At 49.7% G+C, this 25,137-nt stretch overlaps 1 protein-coding gene across 1 annotated transcript in view; it reads left to right on the forward strand.

Annotated features, from left to right (window-relative positions):
* The window catches only part of LOC146831264 (lectin-like), a 66,552-nt gene extending 53,951 nt beyond the window's left edge, over positions 1 to 12,601 (forward strand). The window contains exon 6 of the mRNA XM_085604126.1: positions 12,353 to 12,601. Coding sequence (XP_085460252.1) covers positions 12,353 to 12,438 — 86 coding nt within the window. The 3' untranslated portion in view covers positions 12,439 to 12,601. The remainder of the gene's footprint in view (positions 1 to 12,352) is intronic.
* The last annotated feature ends 12,536 nt before the right edge of the window (positions 12,602 to 25,137 follow it).

Below are 25,137 nucleotides of genomic sequence, written 5' to 3' on the forward strand. Positions count from 1 at the left end.
CGTCGTCCTGATTTCCCGGCAGTTTTTGGCAGCCGGAAAATATAATCCGTGCGGGGTGACGTTGGTACGGATCGTACTTCCTAGTTCGTGAAACGCAGCCTGAATGCGTCCCGACGTCACGTCGTCGCTTTCCCGAATCACATTTGTATGTATATATTCGTCGGTCGGTGTTTTGTACGAATCGTACGGAAATAGTGTTTCCATACGAATCGTACTTGCATTTTTGTAATGTTTTTTAACCGGGTACGAGTTGGACGGGGAAAATGCTCCGTCCGACGGTCCGTACCCGGTTTCTCCAGGATCGGAATCGGCCCCCTAGTGTATTAAATAATTCCACTCTGTATTGCATGTCCTATTTGCAGAGACTCATTGCAGATTAAGAACATATAGCTAATAACAAAAAAATAAAAAATGAGGACTTGTGATAGAATTTTTAAAGAATTAGAATTTTGTATTAATTAATTGTTTTTAAATCTGCAATGATGTTTTTAATAATTGATGTGTGATGTGCAAATTGTGATGATATTAGGAATGGAGAATTTGCTGCTGAGTCTCTGCAAATTGGGTGCAATACTGCAAAGACGGTTTCTCTCCTCCCAATATGACTTGCACTTGGGACCGCAGTCTTTTTTACAAAACACACAGACGGGTAAGGGAAGCCCTTCCCTCAACTTAGGCATAAGGACCTCTCATATTCTCAGACACAACCCCCCTTACACCATGTCACAGGCCCCTATGATGGGTACTATTCCGTTAGTTACCCCCAACCTTTCCTACCCATCCCCTTTGCTGATCTGCACAGTTACTTGACAGTCTGCTGCACTATCAGTTCCTCCCCATGCCAGCCAGTGATATTTACTACCCATGCCAGTTCCACACAGCCAACCGTAAATGCCACCCTCAATGCTTTAAATACTCAGTTTCAGATGTCAGGAGTCTTCATGTCCCCAACAAACGACAAGCCCTTTGTCGATGCTTAGGGAAATGAGCTGCGACATATGCATCCAACAAGAAATGCACCTCTACTGAAAGACTGGAGACAGCTAAAATCATGCTTGTTTAACTAACAACAATTTTCATCAGGCCCCAGTAAAAAAGCAGGTGTGGCTATACTCCTCTCTTCCAAGTTCCAGGGACAGGTGCTGCAGACCCAAGCCGAAGTTACGGGCTGACTCCGGGTGTTACGACTTACCCTCTTAACATACACCTTTATGATTGTTATGATTTACACTCCTAATGAACAACAGGAACGTTTCCTTTTCCGGCCCCTTAATCAAGATCCAACATCCCCAGATTCAGACATTACAATATGGAGAGACTTTAATCTGGTCTTTAATGCTGACCTTGAAAGATAGACCCAAAGACAGGTACAGTTATGAACTTGGAGGAGTTGCCGTTTGAGAGGTGGGCCTCATAGATGTCTGGTTAGGTTCACCACCCCACAACGAGAGAGTACTCTACCTTTTCTGCACCCCACCTATGTTATACGTGCCCTGCATAGACTACTCTTTGCTGTGAGACCGGCCTCGTGGCGTGGGCCCTCCCGACCAGCAAGTCACACTACAAACACGCCGAACCTCGTGGGCACGGCCTTCCGGCTTCCGTGGACCAACATCCCGAGGGCCGACCAGATCCCCAACACGCATGCCCGGCCGAGGGAGAACGAAACCCCCCCCAAACCAGACCGAGAGGCGCCGACTCTGTCACACCTCTGGTCTCTTCCCCGGGGGAGGTTTTGATCGGCCACCAGGCCCCCGGTGAGCGGGCGCCTCTCCTGCTGGGCGTCTGGAGTCCCTCCCGGACACATCTGAACAGATCAAGGGGCTGAGCGACAGGAAACCCCGACACACCGCCCCCAGGCACCAGACCCCTCTCCGCGAGGACTCCGGACTTCAAAGAGGAGGGGGAGTATAACAAGGGGTGCTGAAGGGACGAGAGGCGAAGAAGACCTGGACTGATGAGAGCCTGCTGACCTGGTCGCGGCTCGATCGCTCACCGAACAGAAGAACGCTACCCGAACTCTGAACCACCTGAGCCCTGCTGACGCTGTCACGGCTCCCCGAACTCTGAACCATCTGAGCCCTGCTGACGCTGTCGCGGCTCCCCGAACTCTGAACCATCTGAGCCCTGCTGACGCCGTCGCGGCTCCCCGAACTCTGAACCATCTCAGCCCTGCTGACGCCGTCGCGGCTCCCCGAACTCTGAACCATCTGAGCCCTGCTGACGCCGTCGTGGCTCCCCGAACTACGAACCTCCGGTGCCTGCTGAGTGACTCGCGGCCCACTCCTCCAAGAGAAACGGCAGAGATTGCCGAGAGAAGCAACATCCCCTCAGCTCGAGGATTGAGAGCTGTGCGCCGGATACCTCGCAGAGACACTGATTGAAAGACTGTCCCGCTACCTCTTTTCCCTCATCACGAGATCGCTGCCGCTTGTGGCATTAATTTTGCACCTGCCTGCCGGATCATAAAGATCCCTGACAACTACCGATAAAAGCTTATTGCCTTATAACGACCTACAGTGTGGTGTCCCTCTATCCGAAGAGAGAGTAAGCGCAGCGCGTGCGCTCCTAGGTGCGAGACCCTTCCAGGAAGGGCCTCCCTGCTCTTGCTCGGCCTAATTCTGGGAAAGGTGGGCCTCAGGGTGGTCGGGAACTCATTCTGCAGCCTCCCCGGGGAACGCCTTCCAACATTTGGTGGCAGGCGACGGGATCCGAGCCAACACCTAGAGATCGTGCAGTAGACGGCTTACGCACTACCAAGAAGAAATGGAAGGAGAAACTTCCCTAGGTGCCGCAGGCACCAACCCGAGCACGGCATTTCAAAAAGACCAGTTAGATTCTTATACGCACCGAGAACTGAAACAATTTTGCAAAGACTTTGGAATCGCTACCACCGGACTAAGCGCGAAAGAGGACTTCCAGGGGGCATTAAAAACCTGGGTCGAGGCAGAAGCTCCCCGGACACAAACAGAAGGAGAGTATCCCAACGAACCACGAAGCAGCCCGGGGAGGAACGGCGCCCCCGAGGGGGGCCTATCCCCAGAGGAACTAGCGGACCGAGAAAGAGGTCGCAACCACGAACTGGAACTAGCAAAATTAAAAATCGAAGGAGAGATAAAACTGGCCGAGAAAAAACTGGCGGTGGAACAATTACGCCTACAAGGAGAACTAGAGGAAAAGAAACGACAGAGAGAACACCAAGAAAAGAAACTCCAACTAGAGCACGAACGTAGCCTAAAAGAAATCGAGCTCAAGGCCAAGAGGGCGGAGGCCCGACCCTCGGAAACCCAACCCATCTCCTCCACCGTGGAACCAAAGGTCCACATCCCCAAAGATGTGGTGAAAGAATACTATAAGAACGACGACATTCAGCAATGGTTCAAGGCCTACGAAGTCGCCATGACCTCCCACCGAGTCCCGCAGAAAGACTGGGGGGCTGGGCTGTGGGGCCGGTTCCTGAGTGAGGGGAGAGATACCCTGCTGGACCTGCCCTCCACCGTGATGAACTCCTACAGTCACATGAAAGAGGCCCTGGTAGCCAGATATGGGCTCACCCCTGAAATGTACCGGCAACGGTTTAGAGACTGCAAAAAGATACCCGGTACCACCTGGGTGGAGTACGTGAACTTTTACAGCCGGGCCTTGGACGGATGGATCAAGGGCAGCAAGGTCTCCACCTTTGAGGAGCTGTTCGACCTAATCGCATGGGAACACTTGGCCGCTAATTGCTTCGTAGAGCTGCGCCAGCACCTCCTGGACAGCAAACTCACAGACCCTCGGAAACTGGCCGTCGAGGCTGACCGGTGGGTGAGCACCCGGACCTCCCGGGGCCCTGTGGGAGACTACGGTCGCCACAGTCAGGGACCCCCCCGCCAGAGGGGCGGAGGGAACCAAGGCCGGCAAAGGGAGCTCCCATGGGGATCCCCGCTCAGCCCTCCCAGAGGACAATCTCCGCCCTTTCCAGCTCCGCCTCCAGCCAGCACCGGGCCACCAGGGAGGCCGGGGCCCCGAGTGAGGATCACCTGCTTCCACTGCCAACAGACCGGACACTATGCCAGCGACCCCCAGTGTCCCCTGTACCAGCGGACCGCCACCACCACCCCGCCGGCTCGACAGATGGCCTCTGTAGCCCTGGGGGAAGAGATGGAAGACTCAGAAGAATGGGAACCAGCCGCCATGGCCTTGGTCTCCCTAGGGGACCGAGAGATGGTCCCCGGAACGGCCCTGCCCGCCAACACGAAGAAGTACCGACAGCAGGTAACGGTCAACGGTCACCGCATCGAGGGGCTCCGGGACACGGGGGCGAGTGTCACGGCGGTCCATTGTCACCTGATTTCCGAGGATCAGATCCTGCCTGACGCCTTTTGCCCCGTCATATCATCAGACAATTCCGAGAGCCTCTGCCGGATGGCCCTAGTCCCCTTCGAATGGGGGGGAGTCACCGGCAAGTTAAAAGTAGCGGTCCGAACCTCCCAGCCCGTGGACTGCCTCCTGGGCAACGACCTGGAGAACTCCCCGTGGGGATAAGTGGAACGAAGGGCCCACCTCGAGATGATGGGCCTACCCGAGTGGGTATGCGCCACCACGCGCTCGATGACTCTCCGGGCGCCTTCCTCCGCGGGGGGAGAGGCCATGCCCCTGAACACCGCCACCATCCCCGAGAGCCAGGATACACCACCAGAGGCCAACGACCCCCTTCTGGACAAACCAACCGCTCCCGGCGAAGAATCCGGGCCTTCCGACCCCGAAACCCTGACCAAACTCGGGGACTTGCCAGAACTGGCCCCGTGGCCCTGCGAAGGGGGCCCCTCCCGTGAAGAGTTCTGCCAAGAACAATCCACCTGCCCGTCCCTCATTGGACCCCGACAACAGGCCGAGGCCCAAGCAGCAGGCGACCGGACTGGCACCCACTGGGTATACTGGGAGAACGGACTGCTGTACAGTGAACAGAAGTCGGCCGAGTTGGGATCGGCCCGAGTACTAGTAGTACCCCTACGCTTCCGAAGCCTTCTCCTGGGCCTGGCCCATGATGTACCCCTGGCCGGACACTTAGGCCAGGATAAGACCTACCAGCGACTCGTCACCCACTTCTATTGGCCCAAGATGCGAGCAAATGTGGAGGCCCACTGCAAGTCCTGCCCCACGTGCCAGGCCAGCGGAAAGAGTGGGGGCAAGCGCAAGGCTCCGCTCCAACCCTTCCCCGTCATCAGTACCCCTTTTGAGCGGGTAGGAATCGACATTGTCGGACCACTGGACCCTAAGACCGCCCAGGGCCACCGGTTCATCCTCGTCCTGGTGGACCATGCCACCCGTTACCCCGAAGCCATCCCTCTCCGCACCGTGACGGCCCCCGTGGTGGGCCGGGCCTTGATGGGGATCTTCTCCCGCATGGGGTTCCCCCGCGAAGTCGTGAGTGACCGGGGTACGAACTTTATCTCCCGATATATGAAGTCCCTCTGGCAGCAGTGCGGAGTATCGTACAAAGTCAACACCCCGTACCACCCCCAAGGAAACGGCCTAGTCGAGCGCTTTAACAAGACACTGAAAGGGATGATCATGGGCCTTGAGGAACCCCTACGCCGGAGGTGGGACGTCCTCCTCCCATGTCTCCTGTTCGCCTACCGGAAGGTTCCGCAAAAATCCCTGGGATTCAGCCCATTCGAACTGTTATATGGACACCCCGTCCGAGGACCCCTGAGCCTGGTCAAGGAGGGGTGGGAAGCAACCCCCCGGGGGACCCCTCCGGACGTGTTCCGATACATCTTGGCGCTCCGCAACCAGACCCGAAAATTCAGGGAACTCGCAGAAGCAAACCTCGAGGCCAGTCAAGAAGAGATGAAGCGCTGGTATGACCAGAATGCTACGCTGGTCGAGTTTCAGCCGGGCCAACAAGTCTGAGTCATGGCCCCGGTGAGACCCTGCGCTCTCCAAGATAAATGGACTGGGCCCTTCAAGGTGATCGAGCGGAAGAGCCAAGTCACATATCTCATCGATGTGCAGTCCCCGCGGAACCCCCTCCGGGTTCTCCACGTGAACCGTCTCAAGCCCCACTTTGTGCGGACCGAATTAAGTCTACTCCTGGCCACCGACGATGGGGCCGAAGAAGACACCGAGCCCCTCCCAGACTCCCTGGGGGCGAGTGAGACTGTCGACCGCCCTCACAGCACAACAGACCGACGACTGCCGCCAGCTACTAGGGCAGTTCGCGGATCTCTTCTCCCTGACCCCCGGGGTCACCAGCTGGTGTGTCCACGACGTGGACACCGGAGACAGCCCGCCAGTGAGACATCGGGCCTACCGGGTCCCTGATCGGGTCCGGACCTGCATCCAGACCGAGGTGGCAAAGATGTTAGACCTTGGGGTGATTGAACCCTCCGACAGCCCCTGGGCCAGCCCGGTAGTCCTGGTTCCGAAAGCGACTACTCCGGGTGTTGCCCCCGAGCTGAGATTCTGCGTGGACTACCGAGGCCTCAATGCGGTCACCCGAGAAGACGCTCACCCTATCCCCCGTGCCGACAAACTCATTGACCGCCTTGGGGCCGCCTGCTACCTCAGCACCTTCGACCTGACCAGTGGGTACTGGCAGATTGTCCTCACCGAGGGAGCCAAGGAGCGCTCTGCCTTCTCCACCCCGGATGGGCACTACCGCTTTAGAGTGATGCCGTTCGGAATGAAAAATGCCCCGGCCACCTTCCAGCGGCTGGTGAACAGGGTCCTGGCCGGACTAGAGGGGTTCAGCGCAGCATACCTTGACGACATAGCAGTCTTCAGCTCCCAATGGACCGAGCACCTCCAGCACCTCCGTCAAGTCCTGCTGGCTCTACGCCGGGCCGGCCTCACCATCAAAGTTAGCAAATGTTAAATTGGGCACGGCTCCGTAACTTATCTGGGGCACCAGGTGGGTAGTGGGCAGGTCGCCCCCCTCCAGCCGAAGATCGACGCCATCTTGTCCTGGGAACCCCCTACAACCCAAACGGAAGTCCGAGCCTTCCTGGGCCTCACCGGCTACTACCGAAGGTTTATTAAAAACTATGGCAGCATCGCAGGCCCTCTCACAGAACTAACCTCCAAAAAAACACCCCAAGAAAATACACTGGACTCCCGCCTGCCAGAAGGCGTTCGACACCCTAAAGGCCGCAATGTGCGCGGCTCCAGTACTCAAAGCACCCGACTACGCCCAGGAGTTTGTGGTCCAGACGGACGCCTCGGAACACGGCATCGGGGCAGTTCTCTCACAATACGACGACAAGGGCATAGATCAGCCCATAGCCTTCATCAGCCGAAGGTTACTGCCCCGGGAACAGCGGTGGAGCACAATTGAACGAGAGACGTTCGCCGTAGTCTGGGCCCGCAAAAAGCTACGGCCCTACCTGTTCGGAACACACTTCCGAGTGCAAACAGATCATCGACCCCTGCGGTGGTTGATGCAGATGCGAGGGGAAAACCCCAAGCTGCTACGCTGGTCCATCTCTCTCCAGGGGATGGATTTCACTGTGGAACATCGCCCCGGGACTGACCACGCCAACGCGGACGGCCTGTCCCGATTCTTCCGCTTCAGCGAGGAGAACTCCCAAGTGGATGGGTAGTTCTCCCCGCCTTTCAGCTGGGGGGGGCACGTGTGAGACCAGCCTCGTGGCGTGGGCCCTCCCGACCAGCAAGTCACACTACAAACACGCCGAACCTCGTGGGCACGGCCTTCCGGCTTCCGTGGACCAACATCCCGAGGGCCGACCACATCCCCAACACGCATGCCCGGCCGAGGGAGAACGAAACCCCCCCAAACCAGACCGAGAGGCGCCGACTCTGTCACACCTCTGGTCTCTTCCCCGAGGGAGGTTTCGATCGGCCACCAGGCCCCCGGTGAGCGGGCGCCTCTCCTGCTGGGCGTCTGGAGTCCCTCCCGGACACATCTGAACAGATCAAGGGACCTCAGGGTGGTCAGGGTGGTCGGGAACTCATTCCGCAGCCTCCCCGGGGAACGCCTTCCAACATTTGCTATCCTCCCACCTTGGGGCAGCAAATGTTGTCATTGACATCAGTGACACTAGCCTTCTGGACCATGATCCCATTATGCTGCTATTACACACTCATAGGGCACAACCGCCTATAAAACATGGCGCCTCTTACTCAACTAAAATCAAAGAAGTGAATGAGGTGATTTACCACCACTTTCAGGCATACAACTCCCATGACACTCCAATCGCAATACTATGGCACATCTTAAAGGCAGTGGAGCAAGGTTCTTTCATAGCCATATCGACTAAGCGGAACGGGACTAGGAAGGACAAGCGGACTGCCCCAGAAAACCAGGTGCAAGAAATCGAGGAGGCACATAATTGAACCAGCACCATAGAGTGCGCCGCCATTTGACCCTGGCCCGTAAACAATTCAGGGCTCTTGACATGGACTGAGCTGAGTTAGCCCTCCTCACACTAAACAGAGATTTTGCATCAGAGGTAATAAGGCGGGACAACTCTTTGCACGTAAGCTCCGAGCAGAGGCACACAACCATAGACTTCAGGGGAAATATACTCAAACAGGCTCTGTAGCCCGCACTGACCACGACATAGAACAAGCATTCGAACATTTTTATATTGACCTCTACACCGCAGAATCAATGGACCCACGGGCCACATGTTCAAATTATGTATTGATCCTTCTTTGAATCTTTTTGTGGCACTTGGCACTTTAATGGACTTAATTGTCTAAATAAAGTATATTTGTTTTGATTTGACATCCTCATATCTCTTCTCCGCATACACTGTACATCTCCCTACGGCAGAAGCACACAAGTGGGCGAGGTACTTGCCACCATTGTCCGACCACAGATGGGTATGGTGTCCAGCGTAGATGGGTTCACAGCAGATTTTTACACAGACTTTGGCACCCAACTAGCCCCACTGCTGGAACCCTTAGGCAACTAATTTAGTGAGACGGGTGCGAGAGGGTCTAATCACAGTGATTGCGAAGCCTGGGAGATCAGACAAGATGCCTTTCCTACCGCCCGATATCCTTGCTTAACATATATGCCAAGCTCTTCTCTTCACAAGTATACTGGCCGCACACCTCAGTCCCTATATACAGGGCTTTATTGACTCAGACCAAACCAGGTTTATTCCAGAATGAAGCTGTAGTGACAACATCAAACAACTGATGCATCTCATTGACAATGTGTCCCGCTCTCACACACCAGCGCTCCACCTTTCGATCGATGCAGAAAAAGCATTTCATCGAGTGCAGTGGCCCTACCTTTGGCAAGTGCTGGCCACTGTGGCTCTAGGCACCAGATTCCGCACATGTGTATTATCTGCATAGTCGAGGTGTGTATCATTATCAAGTTACCATCATCTTTTGCTACAAACATGCATCCATGGACTCATTTCTACACTATCACATGTATTTGTTGACTTGTAAGAACACTTTAATTTCTTAACACTTACATGGTCATTTAGACCGTGAAGTTATCTGTCTGGTATTTGCCCCATATTAGAGCTATTACCTACTGAAAAATAAAATTAAATTGCTTGTAATGTGTTGGAACATATAACTCACATTGAGCTTGTGGTAACCACATGTTCAAAATAGCACACGTGCAAAATGTACATCAATACTAGGGATGGGTGAAATTTTTAATTTCACCGGTGGAAGTGGGGGAATTTAGTAATTTCATGTTACTCTTTTAACTACTAATAAACTAATACATTCTGCCACTTCACCGGCAAACTTATGCAGCACTGCGAGTCTTTGTCACTTGCTCTCTCAATCCAGCCTCTCTCTCTTTCTTTGCTTTCCGGTCTCTCGAACACTTTCTCTCCTGTCCTCCCACGTTCTCTCTTGTACATTTTCTCTTTCTCTTTCTATTTCCTCTAACTCTCTTCTTACTTGAGGAGTGGAAAGCAATTCCCCCATGGGTAGTTGCAGTGTTTGAAAGTAATCACATCCATGGAAGAGAGGGGGTTCTGGTGCCTTTAAAACAACACACCTTTGTGTGCAGTTGTTGGGTGTCATTACAATCATTTCATTATGCAGGTGCTAGCTAGGATAAGGCTAATGCCAGCTAGGTTAAGGCGGATGCTACCTTGGACAAGCCTGGTGCTAGATAGGACTAGCTAGGATGAGGCAAGCGCTATCTAGGGTGAGGTAGGTGCCAGCTTCACCCATTAAGTGTGCCCCTGGCTGCCTATCCCCTCCTACCCAGTATGTGAGCTGTTGGTGCTGCCAGGGAGGATGTTTCACAGGTGGGTGTGGGAGAGGTGGGGGCATCAAGAAGTCTGCACATCACAAAATCAAGATGATGATCAGAGACCGGGGTTTTCTGCAGGACTGGCGACCCTCCTGCAGAGAGGGTTCCCAGATCACACATGGCCATGAGTGAAATGACGGGGACCAGTTGCTGCCAAACAGTTGTCATGGCAACCAATGCAGTCAGTGTCACTTACAGGGCTTCTCATTAACCAGTGCTTAGATCTGAAGCTCATGCACACCGAATGTGCAGCTACCACACCCGGTGCCCCTGGAGGGAGGGGAGGCCCCTGGGGGCCCCAGCCAGTTTCTTTTACTGCCAACTCACTACAATGCTGTTGGTCGGTCCATGCCCACCTGAAATGCCACACTAGCTGCCCATGGGCATTGCACAGCTCCTTGAGGGCACTGACTATCTGTGAGGAGCACATTGGGCGCTGATATCCAACACTCCTAAGCACAGGAAGGTCCCTCACAAGTATGGTTCTCATCCGGCTTTAAGGTCCACAGATTAGCCTGTTCTGAATGCCGAAGACTTCCTTCCAGACAGGTATCAGGCAGAGTCCCACAGGTCAAGGGGAGGCTCAGTCACATGCCAGAGTGGCACCTGACAACCACCAGCTCAGGCCAGAACTGCTCTATATTTGACCACACCATGGTGCAGAGTAGCAGTACTAGAGGCAGCAGTGCCCATGGGTCGTCCATCTTGCTCTCGGCCATCAGTGGGTATCCATTTGTAATTTTGATTTGTACATTGTGTAAAATAGTGTAATTCGAAATCCTTATTAGGAATTTAAGTATTTCATTGTTCCAAAGTTAGGGGAGAGTACCATCAGCATTCCATAGCACCAAATGCCCCACTCTGTCCAGCTGTGGAATCCCGCAGAATTTTTGTGTAATTCCGGAGAATTCGGCAGAGCAAAACTCCCAGGCCTAATGAATACTAGTATATGCGTTGTTCGCCATATTTTGCTACCATCTGAATATTGAATGCAAAAGTTTGTCAAGCACTTAGGGAGCAAGGGTAATTTGCATCTTGGTATTTTTACACTTGATCTTATAGATCCCATTAGGCATAATCCTCCTCAATTTGCAAATGTATTAATCTATTGAGCAATTTGCACATGTATTGTATTTTAATTGCAGTTATATAGTACTTGCCACTCCTGATGAGGTACAGAACTGTTGTACGTCAGGAGCAAGCCGCTCTGGAATCCAATGCTAGCGGTTATTGGTGTCATTGGGATCAGTCTTGTGCTCTCAATGAGGCCATTATGGGCATTTACTCCAGTGTCTTTTTGGTGCATTCATTTTGGTAGGAATTAGGTGTGAACATTAGTGTGGGGTATGTGAGTTCATGCAGATGGCTGGTGGAATTAGTAGTTGAGCTACAGTGATTAGGTATTGCTAGGTTGCAGGATATGACTTTCAAAAAGGACCAAATTAGTTTTTTTTATATGAGGTAGGACGCAATTTAAGGTAATACAATACTAGAGACTAATACACACATGCATATGACTTACATTTGGCTGTATTAAAAAGAGGAGGCATGCAGAGGATGGAAAGTATTGAGAAGTTCATTCAAAGAGAAAGGAGAGGCAACAATGGGAAGTTTTAAGTCAAGGTCAAACTTTTTGTACAAGGTTTTAGCAGCATGGACTACTTTTGAGAAATCAAATATACTGAAGGTGCAAACTATAGAAAGAAGCATCAGTATTTGCTTGTGAAGTAGTGGTTTAGTGGATACCATTTGATAGGCCTTAGAATCAGGTGACTAGCCTGTCCGATGCCAGGCTATCCCAAGACTACCACTTCATCAATGACAGCAGGTCAGCTCAAGGGCTGGAAGCATAATTAGTGACTGGGCACTTATACAGGGACATATTGAGAACTTTAGACTATGCGTAAATGAAGTTAAAAACTCATGATAAAAGCAATGTGAGAGGAAATACAGGGTAGATAATGCAAACATCTTATACAAACATCAACAAGAAGATTCGTCAATTTCTGGAGCGAATGTCGTCTGATATTTAAAACTTAAATTTTGTCTTTAGTTACATGGCATCCTGAAAAAGAATGAAATATATTATGTCTTTTGTATCTTCCACAGAACCTGGAAGATGGAATGACGAGAGATGCAGCAAAACCGTTGCGTTTGTGTGCAAAGCAAATGACAACCTTGATTTTCCAGGATAAGCACCAAATCAGCTTTTGCCAGAAGGGCCACACTCTGATATTTTAATTATTGGAAATGATGAATCCTTACTTATAATAATCACGTATCAGTATATAACTGGAGGCTGGAGTTTGTGGTAATTGAATTCTAAATAAAATCATAGCACTTAAACTGAAAACAAAACCTGTTTCGTTTTCTATCTTCATAAATATATATTGTACGCTTTCATAGAATGTCTTCACTTTACCACATAGTTACCATGTGAGAGTGGGCTTGGATCCTGTAGGAACCCTGCAACAACTGAGGCTGTTTTCCTCTCCTGGCTACCCTTCCAGTACCAGGAGCTGGGAGAAGTCATTATTGATGTCAAAGACTGAACAAATGAAATACACCTTGAAAAAGTAAAACTGTTAATTTACAGGAGGGAAGAAAGGTCCAATAAATATATGTTTTTCCATACCATGTAGAAATTCCACACAGCAAAAAAGATCAAAAGATGAGGGGAAAAATCTAATAATCAATTAACCAATCAATGAATCAATCAAGTGGCTTGCATAGCGCGACTACTCACCCGTCAGGGTCTCACGCCTTATACATTTATATATCCAGCAACAAGATGAAAAGCAGTTCCAGACAGTATGCGGAATAATTCTTCCGCCTGGTCATCAACAAAACCAACAAAGTCTCCCATATTTCTTACCTGCCCCAGCTCAACACCAGCATGCAGATGTAGGGGTAAGACTTTGTGCCTTAGGGATTCAAAGCACAGGACGGCAGTGTCACACAATTCTCACTGAGCGCCTAGAGTCATACTTTGCATGTCCTCCTCCGGGCTTGAGTTTTCAGTAACAAGTTAAGTTAAAGGATTTATATAGTGCTTTGCTGCCCCAGAGAGGGGGCGTCCCAGCGCTACCCAGGTACACGTTGCAGGAAGACAAGCAGAGGGAGAGAGGTTAAGCTGGGAATAACCAGATTTTTATGGCCTTTCAAAAGGCTAGATGGTTCAGAATACCTCTGATGGATACAGGAAGAGAATTCCAGGGTCCAAACACCAAAGCCTTAAATGAGTGGCCCCCGGCTCTTTCTCGTAGGACTCGGGAGGTACAGGATAAAAACTGATTAGCTGAGCACAATGTACGTTGCTGTAAGTACGGTGCTGGCATATTCACTAAGACAGGGGGCGCCTGTTGGGTCAGAATTTTGTGAGCAAAGCACAATGTCTTAAATTGGATTTTTTTATCAACAGACAGCCAGTGTAGCTTTGGTAAAAGCTTTGAGACTGAGCAAGATTTTGGGAGAGCAAAAAGAGTGTGTGGTGCTGCATTTTGTACCCTTTGTAGGCACTGGATCCCAGATTTATCAGCGCCAAGGTAAAGGGAATTACCGTAGTCCAGTCTGGATAAAATTGTGGCTTGGCTAATGGTCTGGCGAGTTTGCGAGTCAAAAAAACCTAAAAGGGGCTTTAGTCCTCGAAAAACCCAAACAAGCCCGCGACCGCTTTTGTTTGGGTTTCTAAGGATAGCCCACTGTCAATCCATATTCCCAAATCTTTCACTTCCTCCTTAGGCAGGGGTACAAGCTTCAACTCATCTGGCCATCATTGCTCCACCACAAATTACTGTCACTCCCAAACAGTAGCATTTCGGAATTGCTGGCATTTAATTGCAAGCAGTTTGCTGTCATCCAATCAGCAATAGCCAGCATGCCCTCCTTACATTTAAAGATTTTATTTTTGCATTCCTTGGAAAAGGAGATAACCAGTTGGGTGTCATCAGTGTAAGATACTAATGTCAACCCTTTGCTTTTTGCTACCACAGCGAGGGGTTGCAGGACGATGTTAAAGAGCGTGGGACTCAATATTGACCCCTGCGGCACACAGTAATAGATGGCATAGTCCTGCGAACAGTGGGGAGGTACAGTGACCTGGAACATTCTGTCATCCAGAAAAGATCTGAACAAGGTCAAGGCAGCACTCCAGATACCTATCCCCTGCAGGCGGCACAATAGGATCTCATGGGATACTCTATCAAAAGTGGCACTTAGGTCAAGAAGAATTGGAGCCGCAGAGTTTCCTTCATCCAAACTGCTTCGAATTTGCTCCGTCACTGCCATTAAAGTGGATTTGGTACTGTGGCGTGATCTGAAACCGTTTTGTGAGGAGTCCAGTATCTCATTGAGCTCTACAAACTCTGTGAGGAAGACTTTCACATGAGATTGAGTAGCTTCGGCCAGGAACGGGAGCTGAGATATAGGGCGATAGTTTTCCGGCTTGGATAGCTCCAAAGACGTTTTTTTATAGCAGTGTTACTTTAGCATGCTTCCATGAGTGGTACGGAAGCCGAGGTCAGGGATAAATCAATCAGCTCCCTACATGGTGGTAGAATATGTTTTTGAAATTTTCGGAGTTGATCTGGTTTCATAGGATCAGCTGGGTTGCCTGATTTAATTTTAGTGTAGAGAGACTCAACCTCAGAGAGAGATAGTAGAGGGAAGGAGAACAATGTTTTTCCAACATTGTTTCCGTTGTGCCTTTGCCCTCCCATACAATCTATGTTGGCATATACAGTTGGAAAATTATAGTATATCTTCTCCACCTTGTTAAAAATATATCTGGTGATGGGCAATTGTTTCCAAATTCAAACTCTTCATAACCTTAAGAAGGGTGAAGATCATGTTTGAGGGATTATTACTCTCTTTAATTTTAGAGGCAATATACTCAGCCCTGGCTTTCTGAGTCAACTTGTGGTAGACCTTTATGGATGCGCGATACTGGTTTTTCGCTTCTAGGTCATATGAGCGTCTCCAAGCACGCTCAAGTTGCTTGCATTTATATTTTATATGGGTCAAAGACTGCGCTCTTTTTCAATAGCTCAGTTTAGCAGGAATACAGCTGTCAAGGGCATGTATATGCCAGTCCTGAAAAAGGACATTTGCTGCATCTATGTAAGAGGGTAGCTGGGGTTTATGACTTAGCAGCAGATTAGAGAAGTGGTTAACGTCTAATTTAGTGCCAGGGTCGCTTTAGAGCAGGTTGCAGACAAATCTGTAGTGGATTTCCTTGCCATCGCAGGGAAATAGAGACAAGGAAATGATCCAACCAACCCATGGGAAGAGGAGGGAAAATCTTTCTGGAGGCCAGATTGGAGAATACAGGGTGTAGCAGGTGCCCTGCTAAATGTGTGACGCTGAGAACGTATTGTAACGGCTGGCAAGCCTCTAAATCTGCTAAGAAACTGACAATCTCCTTCTTTAGATCTTCCAGATGTAGGTTGAGGTCTCCCAGAATATTAAAATGTGCAGATTTACTGGCCAATATGGTGACTTTGTTACCCAGATTTTCCCTTAAGACTTTAGAAGGCCCTGGTGGTTGATAAATGAGCAAGCCAGAGATTGTAAGATTGTGGTTTAGGGTAATTTTAAAAAGGGCACTTTCACAATCTGGGATATCCACCTTAATGAAGCTGCAGTGGTAGAACTCTTTTTAAGATTATTGCAATGCCCTCCTCTGTTACAGACTCTATTTAATTATTTCATTGCATAGCCCTGGGGTAGTGCTAACTATGATTCTGCAGCGGAGTCCTGTGTCAGCCAGGTTTCCGTTAAGAACAATGCAACTGTGGATTCCTCTTGTAACAGGTCAAACACCTTTGCATGATGCTTGGCCAGGGACCTACAATTCAGGCTGAGAAACCTGAACTCAGATGTGTGGGGAGGAGGAATTGAGCTTAAGCCACCCAACCTTATTTTGAACGCACATTGTTTGCAGTTAAGGGGACCCCCCCAGTGGGGACCGGGCGTGATTAACACAAGTAGAGCATTGTGCTTTGAGGGACAAGAGACTGTTAGGCGAGTATGAGAGCTTATGCCTATTTACTCGGGCAGAGTGCCTAGTGCCTGGTGCCGTCCAGGCGTGGACAGGTGCAGAAGTGCTTGTCTTTGGCGCACTGGCGCGCCATGCTGTGGTGTACATCAAATAGCCGGTGGGCAACAATTGGCTCCTTCCATCCAGCGTCTGATTGGCCCAAGTCAGCCAATCAGCGCTAAGCACCGTCCGTAAGCGGAAGCGGAATGCTTCTAATCTAACAAGGAGAGAGGATATGTGTATATGGTGCCATGTACACTCTGTGGCTTCTGCATTCTCTTCCTCGAACAGGCCTGCTATGATTGTGTTCCCAGAGGCAGCACCACTGAACCTGACAGTGACTTGCATAGAGACTGTCTCACATAAAATATGTTTCTGATCCTGAAAAGGCTTTCTATCACTGTCCCCAGAACCGGTAGAGGCAGCCAAGAGCAAATCACCATTTACCATCTGCCACTCACATACGAGACCCATGTAATTATTGCCTTGCAGCGAGCATGAAGATACCTACCACACACAATAAGAACTGTAGTGTTGCCGGGTCATGGGCCACATAATAGAGTGATCCGTGCACAGGGGGATATTGGTAAAACCCAGTGCGCGTAAGAGCAGCGGTGATGGCTGGTTCACGCCAGCGTAGGATAATAAAAAAGCCTGGTGTGCCATGGCATGGCTCCAGTCGGAGACCACCACTGGATCACTTTGTATATGTTGTCCTTTTGTAGGGTCTATTGTGGAACTGGTGTACGGCACCACACTGGCTACAAGAGGGCCACAGTACTCATGTGTGCTCTCCCTTATCCTTCCAGCCTTCTGCATTCTCTCGCTTCTGCTTCAGCGGCTTCCAGCACCCGTGGTACTTCACTGATGGAGCCTCCCAGGCCTGAGAGCTGTCAGCCTGCTCCGTCTCTGCCCCGCCCAGGTCCGCTTTGCCCGAGGGTCGAGGCTCTATCCTCTCATCGGCACATCCTGCCTCACCAGGTGATCACATCGCCGGTAAGGCAATGCGGTGGCTGCCCCCCTGCTGCTCCCTGTTTCAGCGGCATTCCAGTCGCCAAGCTCAACCCCCAAGAGGCCGAGGGGCATCTTCGGTACACGGAGGAATACTAAAAGATATATGGAATACTAAAAGATATATAACAAAAATAACACTCAAGCGTGAAAATTATCCATCATTGACACAAAAAAAAGAAGATATCAAGGCACAGCATACTTAAGATGGAGATAAGGCCACCACCTGAGGACTCCCTGGCTAGAGGAGTGTCTCCACGTATCACCCACTGGCATGTTCCACAGGTCAATGTTTCCATTATTAGCAGCGCGCATCGCAACTGCGCCGACCCTCAAACCCGGACTGTGACCTCTTGGGATCCTCATCGCCTCTGTTGCGTATCACACCTCAGCCACATGGCATCCATCACTCCACTAGAACATTTCACGATCACTGCGCCTCCCACCTCCTAAGCCGCTCCCTGTAAAGCATGGGTGGAACACCGAGAGAATTACTTTGAAGCTATAGAGGTCCCTGCTAGCCGCAGATACCCCATGCTTCTCCACCTAGAAGAAGCCGACATTAATAAAATATAGAAGTCATTGGTTGAAGCAGGTCCCCCGCAAAATTACGCCACCATGAGGGATGCTGTCACTGCGCACTTTGAACCTTACACCAACCCATACTATGAAAGATTCCTTCTGTGCCAAGCTCGACAGCTACCGGATGAATCAGTGGATGTTTTCCATGGGCAATTAAGAAAGCTTGCCAGCAACTGCAGTCTACTAGATGAAGACAATGACATCCAGGTCCAGTTCATTCAAGGGTGAACCTCCTCGAAACTGCATGAGCATGTCTTGCAAGAGCCCTAAATGTCCATTAGACACATTCTAAAATGTGGGCGCTCTAGGGAACTTTCCATTGCTCGGGCGGCCCACATGGACCCACACTCCTCTACCCCTATCTAGGAAGAACCAATTAATGCCATCCAAAAAAGGTGCGTGCGGAGGTAAGCCAGATTCCACTGGGCTTTTTCCAAGCCCCGCTAAACAAGGACTGCAAGCTTGCACCTAGAGGTGCGTAGCCCATACCCTCACACTTGAACTTGCCCTCCCAACAGCAAGACGTGCAGTCTGTGTGGCAAACACAATCACTTCTCCAAAGTCTGCCGCTCTTTGCAAGGGCAACGACCCAAAGGCCCATGGAAAGTGGTGCGCACAATGGAACCACACACAGATAACCTGTCGGACGTCAACATGGACGAAGATGACGCATCGCTCGTCCATGTGGTGAGGAAGCTGGATAACTCAAGACTGCCCCTTTGTGCAGGATCAAAGTACAGAACCACCCTGTCTTTGCTCTTATAGACACGAGACCCACAATTAATCTTGTGGCAGTGGATGTCTACCACAGCTTACCTGACCCACCAGCACTCCGGAATACTAGCATGCAGGTATACCCTTTTGGCAACTGCTCACCGCTGCTGCTTCACTTCATATTTCAGGCAGACCTGTCCCATGACTCCACACACCGAAGAACGAAGATCTACGTGTCGCAAGACGGGTCAGGACTTCTGCTTAGTTGCCACACGGCTCAATGGCTCAACCTCATACAATTTGCCTTTAGCGTGCATGCGTATGATCTAGACCATCTGTTGCAGGACTTCAGCTGCCTGTCAGGTCACGCCATCCAACTGCATATTGAGAAGTCCGTTTCTCTTGTTGCCCACAAACATAGAAGTATTGCTTTCCACTTTCGACCCAAATTAGAAGCCGAGTTGAAGCTACTGGAGAAAGCAGGCATCATTGAGTGGCTAATAGGCCCCACATCATTGCTTTCCCCATCGTAGTGGCAAAGAAACCCAAGTAGCCAGATGCAGTCCACATTTGTGTCGCATGAGGGTCCCGAACCTAGCGATCAAGCTAGAACGCCATCTTACACCAACCATAAATGATATCATTGGAGAGCTGACAGGCTCCAGATGGTTATCCAAAATGGACCTCAGCTCCAGCTACCACCAGACCCCCATCCCATCACCGCTTTCTTGGCCCACTTAGGCCTGTGGAAATACACAAGGCTCAACCTTGGCATCTCCAGCGCCACCATAGTCTTCCAAAACATTGTGAAGAACGTCCTCCATGGCCTGCCCAGGGTGCTCAACGTGAGCAACGACTTCCTCGTTCACACCCCCACGGTTGAAGAACATCTGACTCATCTCTCTGCCGTCTTCACACAGCTCAAGGAACGTGGACACACACAACACCAAGAAAAGTATGAATTCCTACGGAAGGACATTCGTTTCTTTGGGTACTGCTTTTTGGAAAAAGGCTTTGGCCCTGACCCGACAAGGTAAAGGGCATTGAAGAGGCCCGTCATCAATGTCAGGAGTCTGCAATTTCATAGGCATGGTGACATGCTGCGGACACTTCATGAAAAACCTGTCAGACATCACCGGCCTGTTCAGGGGTCTCACCAAGTCATCCAGCACATGGGTCTGGGGACCTGAGCAGGAAGAATCATTCTGACACACTAAGGCAGTTTTGTGTGCAGATAGAACTCTGGTGTACTTCAACCCCCAGAGAGCATCACAGCTAGTGGTGGATTGTAGTCCCACCGGCCATGCGGCATTACTGGCTCAATGGTAGGATTGCAGAGAATGGGCTCTGCTGGCCTACGCCAGCCGCACTCTCACACCCACAGACCAGCGCTATTCTCAAATAGAGCGTGAAGCGATTGCCATTCTAGGGGGCTGCAGGCATTTTTACACCTACCTATTTGGCCACGCATTCTTCGTCATCATAGACCATAAGCCACTGATCCCGCTCTTCCAAGGATCGTCGTCGAGGCCTCCCTCGAGGATTGAGGAATGAATCCTTCAGCTGCAAGAGTTTCATTGCTGTTGAATACTGACATGGCACACGAAACCCTGTTGATTTCCCTTCGAGGCATGCCTGACCTGCCCCTCTTCCCGAGGCAGTGGAAGCTGTGGAAACCGAAGAGTATGCGAAGATGTGGATCGCTCCAAACCTCTTCTGATGTCCCTGATGGAAGTAATAGGCGTCATCCAAAGAGATGACTTCTTGCAGATTGCCATCGAGGCAGTCACCACCAAAGATTGGCTGCTGCTGCAAAACGCAACATCTTTCCACACAGAAGAGGCCCAGTCAATCCTCAAGGCATTGTATCACGTCCGCCAGGAGCTGTCAATAACCAGCCTATGACTTGTACTACCTGAATGTCTTACACAGAAGGCAGCGCTCCTTGCACATGAAACACACCAAGGCATCGTAAAGTCAAAGATCTGGCTGAGGAGCAAGGTCTGATTCTCAGGTTGTGACCAGAAAGTGGAGGCTGTTGTGCAAAGCTGTCCAGTTTGCCTCCCATGAGCCCGCCCGACCGCACAGCACCGGTTATCACTGAAGTAGGCCCCAGTGCCACATGGCAGAGAGCAAGTGCAGATTTTGGCAGTCTATCCAGAAGAAAACACATGCTGGTCATTGTGGGTGAAAACTCATGCTATCCTGAAGTAGAAATCATGACGACAACATCTGCTTCAGAAGTTATCCTGAAGCTGGAGAAGCACGGACAATGGACCTCTCTTCAGCAGGTCTGAGCTAGCGGAGTATCTGGTCTCTCACAATTTCAAGCACCGCCGCATAACCTGTCTAATGGTCTAGTCTCCAAATTTCTTCTTTTCCGGGCTTTCACTTAGTACATAAGCCCCAACGCGAACGCAGAGGGGACCCGCGCAGAGGGCAAGTTGCTGGTGTGCTGAAGGTACGCCAAAGGCAAGCCCATCTGCGCCCATTCGTGCTTGGACGCCGCCAGAAAGTCTGCATCTTTTCTAATGGGTAAGCCAAGGGCAAGTTATCCTATACTAGTTCGCCGCTCACCATGATAAGGAATTTAAATGATAGCACCCCTTGTTCAGGGATATTATCTCCTATGGATAAGGAGGATCCATTGCACTGTAACATATGCAACTTCTCCTGTGTTCCTTCCCCCTCTCAGACCAAGCTAGAATCACCTTTCACCACAGGACATAACCCTTCAATCGGTAAAAATAGGATTTCCTCTGGTGCTTCTAGGTGTACCCCCTCTTAGCTAGACAGCTTATATGTCAATGCATGTTCTATTCCAAAGCATGCTTCTTAGCTTTGGGATCTTTTAGATACTACCAAACCACCTGACTTATGCTTTATCACTGAAACATGGCTTCACTCAACTGCCTCCTCATCTATTGCAGTAGCATTCCTGATGATTATAATTTGACTAGAGTGGACAGGCAGTTAAAAATGGGTGGCGGAGTGGCCATTGCTGTATGTAGCCCATTAAAGATAAAATCCTTGGACTCCTGTTCCCCAACCTAGTTGAAAATGATAATCTTTCAACTTAAAAACACCTCAGATTTACCCTGGAAGGGGGCCCTGGTCTACTGCCCTCCTGGCAAAAAGAAAACTTTCAGTGTTAAGCTTATGGAACGGTTAGCACCCCATATATTAGCAGCAGACCAGTTTCTGTTCTTAGGGGCTTCAACCATCATGTGGACAATCAGTCTGATTCTGATTCTATCTGTCTTCTTGCAGATCTAGAATCCCTTGGTCTTTATCAAAAGGTAATTAGTCCCACCCATATCGCTGGACATACCTTGGACGCCGTGTGTACCAACTCCCCCAACATAGTGGTTGATCCCCCGACTGCTCTGGTGTGGACTGACCACTTCTCTCTAAATTTTTCTATACCATGTCAGAAACCCAGCGCTGGCTATTCCAATGGCTCTAAGCCTACCGGATCCTGGAGGAAGGTAGTTCCCTCCACTTTTTCCTCTGTATTAACTCCCCTTCCTCTGAGGGACTACGAAGATATGGATCTTGCATTAAAGGTTTTTGAGGACTCCATAATGCAGGCTTTAGAGATTATTGCTCCCCTGAATTTGAGCACAAACAAAAACCTCCCGCTCCTTGGTATACTGAATCCATAAAAAGGAAAAATCCCTATGTAGGAAGCATGAGCGCAAATGGAGTAAGTCTAAATTTGGATAGACTCATCTTTAAAATGGCATTAGGAAAATAACTAAAAATATGCAATACTGCAAGAAGGACTCACATAGTGGACAGACTCAATTCTGCAAAAAAAATCCTCTAAAGAACTTTTTAATTTTTTTAAATAATTCACTATTCCGACCACATGTAGCTCTACTATCCCAGCATTGCAGATCCTTTGCGATGACTTGGCAGCTCCTTATGAACAAAAGATCTATTAATCTCTGTGGCATTGACAAAACTAGCCTCTTCTGAAGTTTGTGCTAACTCCCAGGCCTCCACCCTGGAGTATTTAAATCCCGCCACCCCATATCAAGTTCTGGATAGGTTACATAGGATCAAATCTGGGTCCCCATTGGATCGTGCCCTCCTTACCTCATTATCACTGTGGCTCTAATCATTCTTGCCCCCATCACAGATCTATGCAATCTTGCGTTTAAGTTGGCAACTCTTCCATCAAAATGGAAAAATGTATGATTTAGACCCATTCTTAAGAAGCGTTTGGCGGATCCTACGGATATGCAAAACTATAGGTCTATATCACTGTTCCCTCTCATTGCCAAAGTTTCAGAGTCACTGGTAAACCACCAATTGGTGTCTTTTGTGGAATCCAACTCTCTGTTGGAACCCTCCCAGTCAGGCTTCTGTGGAGCTCATAGCACATAGTAAGCGCTAATGGAGTTCACCAACACAATCAGACTCATGTTAGACCAGGGGAATTCAGCTATGCTTATTCTCCTTGATCTATCAGTTGCATTTGATACCATCTCCCACCCAATTCTAAGTCAAAGATTGGAGGAGATTGGGGTCAGTGGCAAAGCTCTGAAATGGGTGGAAAACCTTTTATCAGAACAAACTCATGGTGTACATATGGATTCTTATCACTCTACATCCATGGCCCTGGATAAAGGGGTTCCACATGGATCTATTTTGAGCCCTGCTCTTTTTAACATATATGTGACTCCCCTTGCCAGGCTTATCAGGTCTTGCAGCTTTCGCACAATCTCAAATGCTGATGGCACTCAACTGATCATCACCATGGATCAAAATCCGGGAAATTACCAAAGTCAAATTCAAACACTGTATGTTACAAATTGCATCATGGATGGTTGCTAACCTCCTTCAGCTCAACTCCAGTAAGCCGGAGGTCCTACTTCTTGGGAAGGTTCATTCAATCTGGTCCACGGACTGGTGGCCAACCGAACTGGGACCAACCGGAGACCTAGAAAATTGCTTAGAAAATGTGGGTATCTTTTTGGATGACAATCTCTCTATGAACAAACATGTCAAATCCATTTCTGGAACTTGTTTTGGTCTGCTAAACATGCTTAGGAAGGCTTTTCAATAGGCTCCTCTGAATGCTAGGAAAACCCTGGTCCAGGCGTTAATAGAGAACTTCCTAGACTATGGGAATTCCCTGATGGTTGGAATGAATGAAGGCCTGTTCTCCAGATTTCAGGTGGTACAGAACACAGCTGCCCGCCTCGTCTGTAATCTTCCTCCACGATCTCCATCTGAACCTGTGTTATGCTCCCTTCATTGGCTCCCCATAAAAAAGTGTGCTCTTCAAACTTATGTGTTTGGTTTTTAAATCACTACATGGGATGGGACCATGTTATCTTAAAAATAAACTGGAGCCCTATATCCCGGTACGTCAGCTCAGATCCAGAGAGCTTCTACTACGATGCCCTAAACGTATCCATAGAGCCATTTATGCTGGCCGCACCTTTTCTTTTTTGGCCCCCAAATACTGGAATCAGCTACCCTTGCCCCTTTGCTCTTGCTCAAACCTAATCCTTTTTAAGAAACCCCTGAAAACATGGTTGTTTGATCTTTAATCACCTTATGGAACTGTAACCTGCAACTGACGGCTTTGGAGCTGAGAGATACCCCGGGGATGATTTGCGTGATATATTATTATTATTATTATTATTATCTCCCCAAGCAAGCTATGTTTTGGCTGGTCAGTGACGGATACCATTCCTCATCACCCTGCTCGGAAGGAAATGCCAAATTCCCCTAACCAATTGAACTTCCAGTGAACCCGCACCAATGAGTACGCCTCCCAAAAATGAGGGGCTCGGGAGAGCTACATCAAGTTCGACGTCCAGGTACTTGTGAAAGGCTGCCACCCAGACGGAAAGTTCAGACTACCCTTCAAACTGGATTCATGGGTTGTCATTGACATCAAAGGTACTAGAGTGATGGTCAAAAGAGGCCACAAGTGCATTACATGGAACATCTCCCAGTTCAGGAAAGTCCCAGGGAGAGCTACCAACATGCCCATGTTAGCTGCCCGCATGGAGATGCCATAAAAATCAGATCCCCAGACATCTAACAGTGAGTACGATCCGGATCAAGAGCCAAGCGCATTCTCAGAGGAACTGTTCTCAGCGTCACCGCACAGCTCGTTTCAAAACACAGAGAGAACACCCTTCGTGGCACTCAGCAGGAGGCATTGAGCCTCCGACACCCCAAGCCAGAGAGGATCTTCACCAGAACTCTCATCCAGGGGTGACCAAGGACGTTATCTGCTGCAGCCCTACATTAAGCCATCTCAGAAGTACAAAGACTTTGTGTCCGGCCAACCAGAAAATGATGGCGGTGTTACGTTTGTGAGTAGGTGCTTTGTACCACAATACAAAGTGAGAGTATGATGTGAAATGTATGTCAGGATCTGGACTGTGGCGAAGCATTATTACTATTTGATTTTTTCCTGGTCAACCGTTTGATATGTTTTGTATCTCCTGGTAAAGGAGGAAAGTAGTGTTGGTGGGTTATGGGCCACACCATAGAGTGATCCGCACACAGTGGTACATTGGTA

The sequence above is a fragment of the Triturus cristatus genome, chromosome 5_1, assembly GCF_964204655.1.
Source record: "Triturus cristatus chromosome 5_1, aTriCri1.1, whole genome shotgun sequence".
Classification (NCBI taxonomy): domain Eukaryota; kingdom Metazoa; phylum Chordata; class Amphibia; order Caudata; family Salamandridae; genus Triturus; species Triturus cristatus.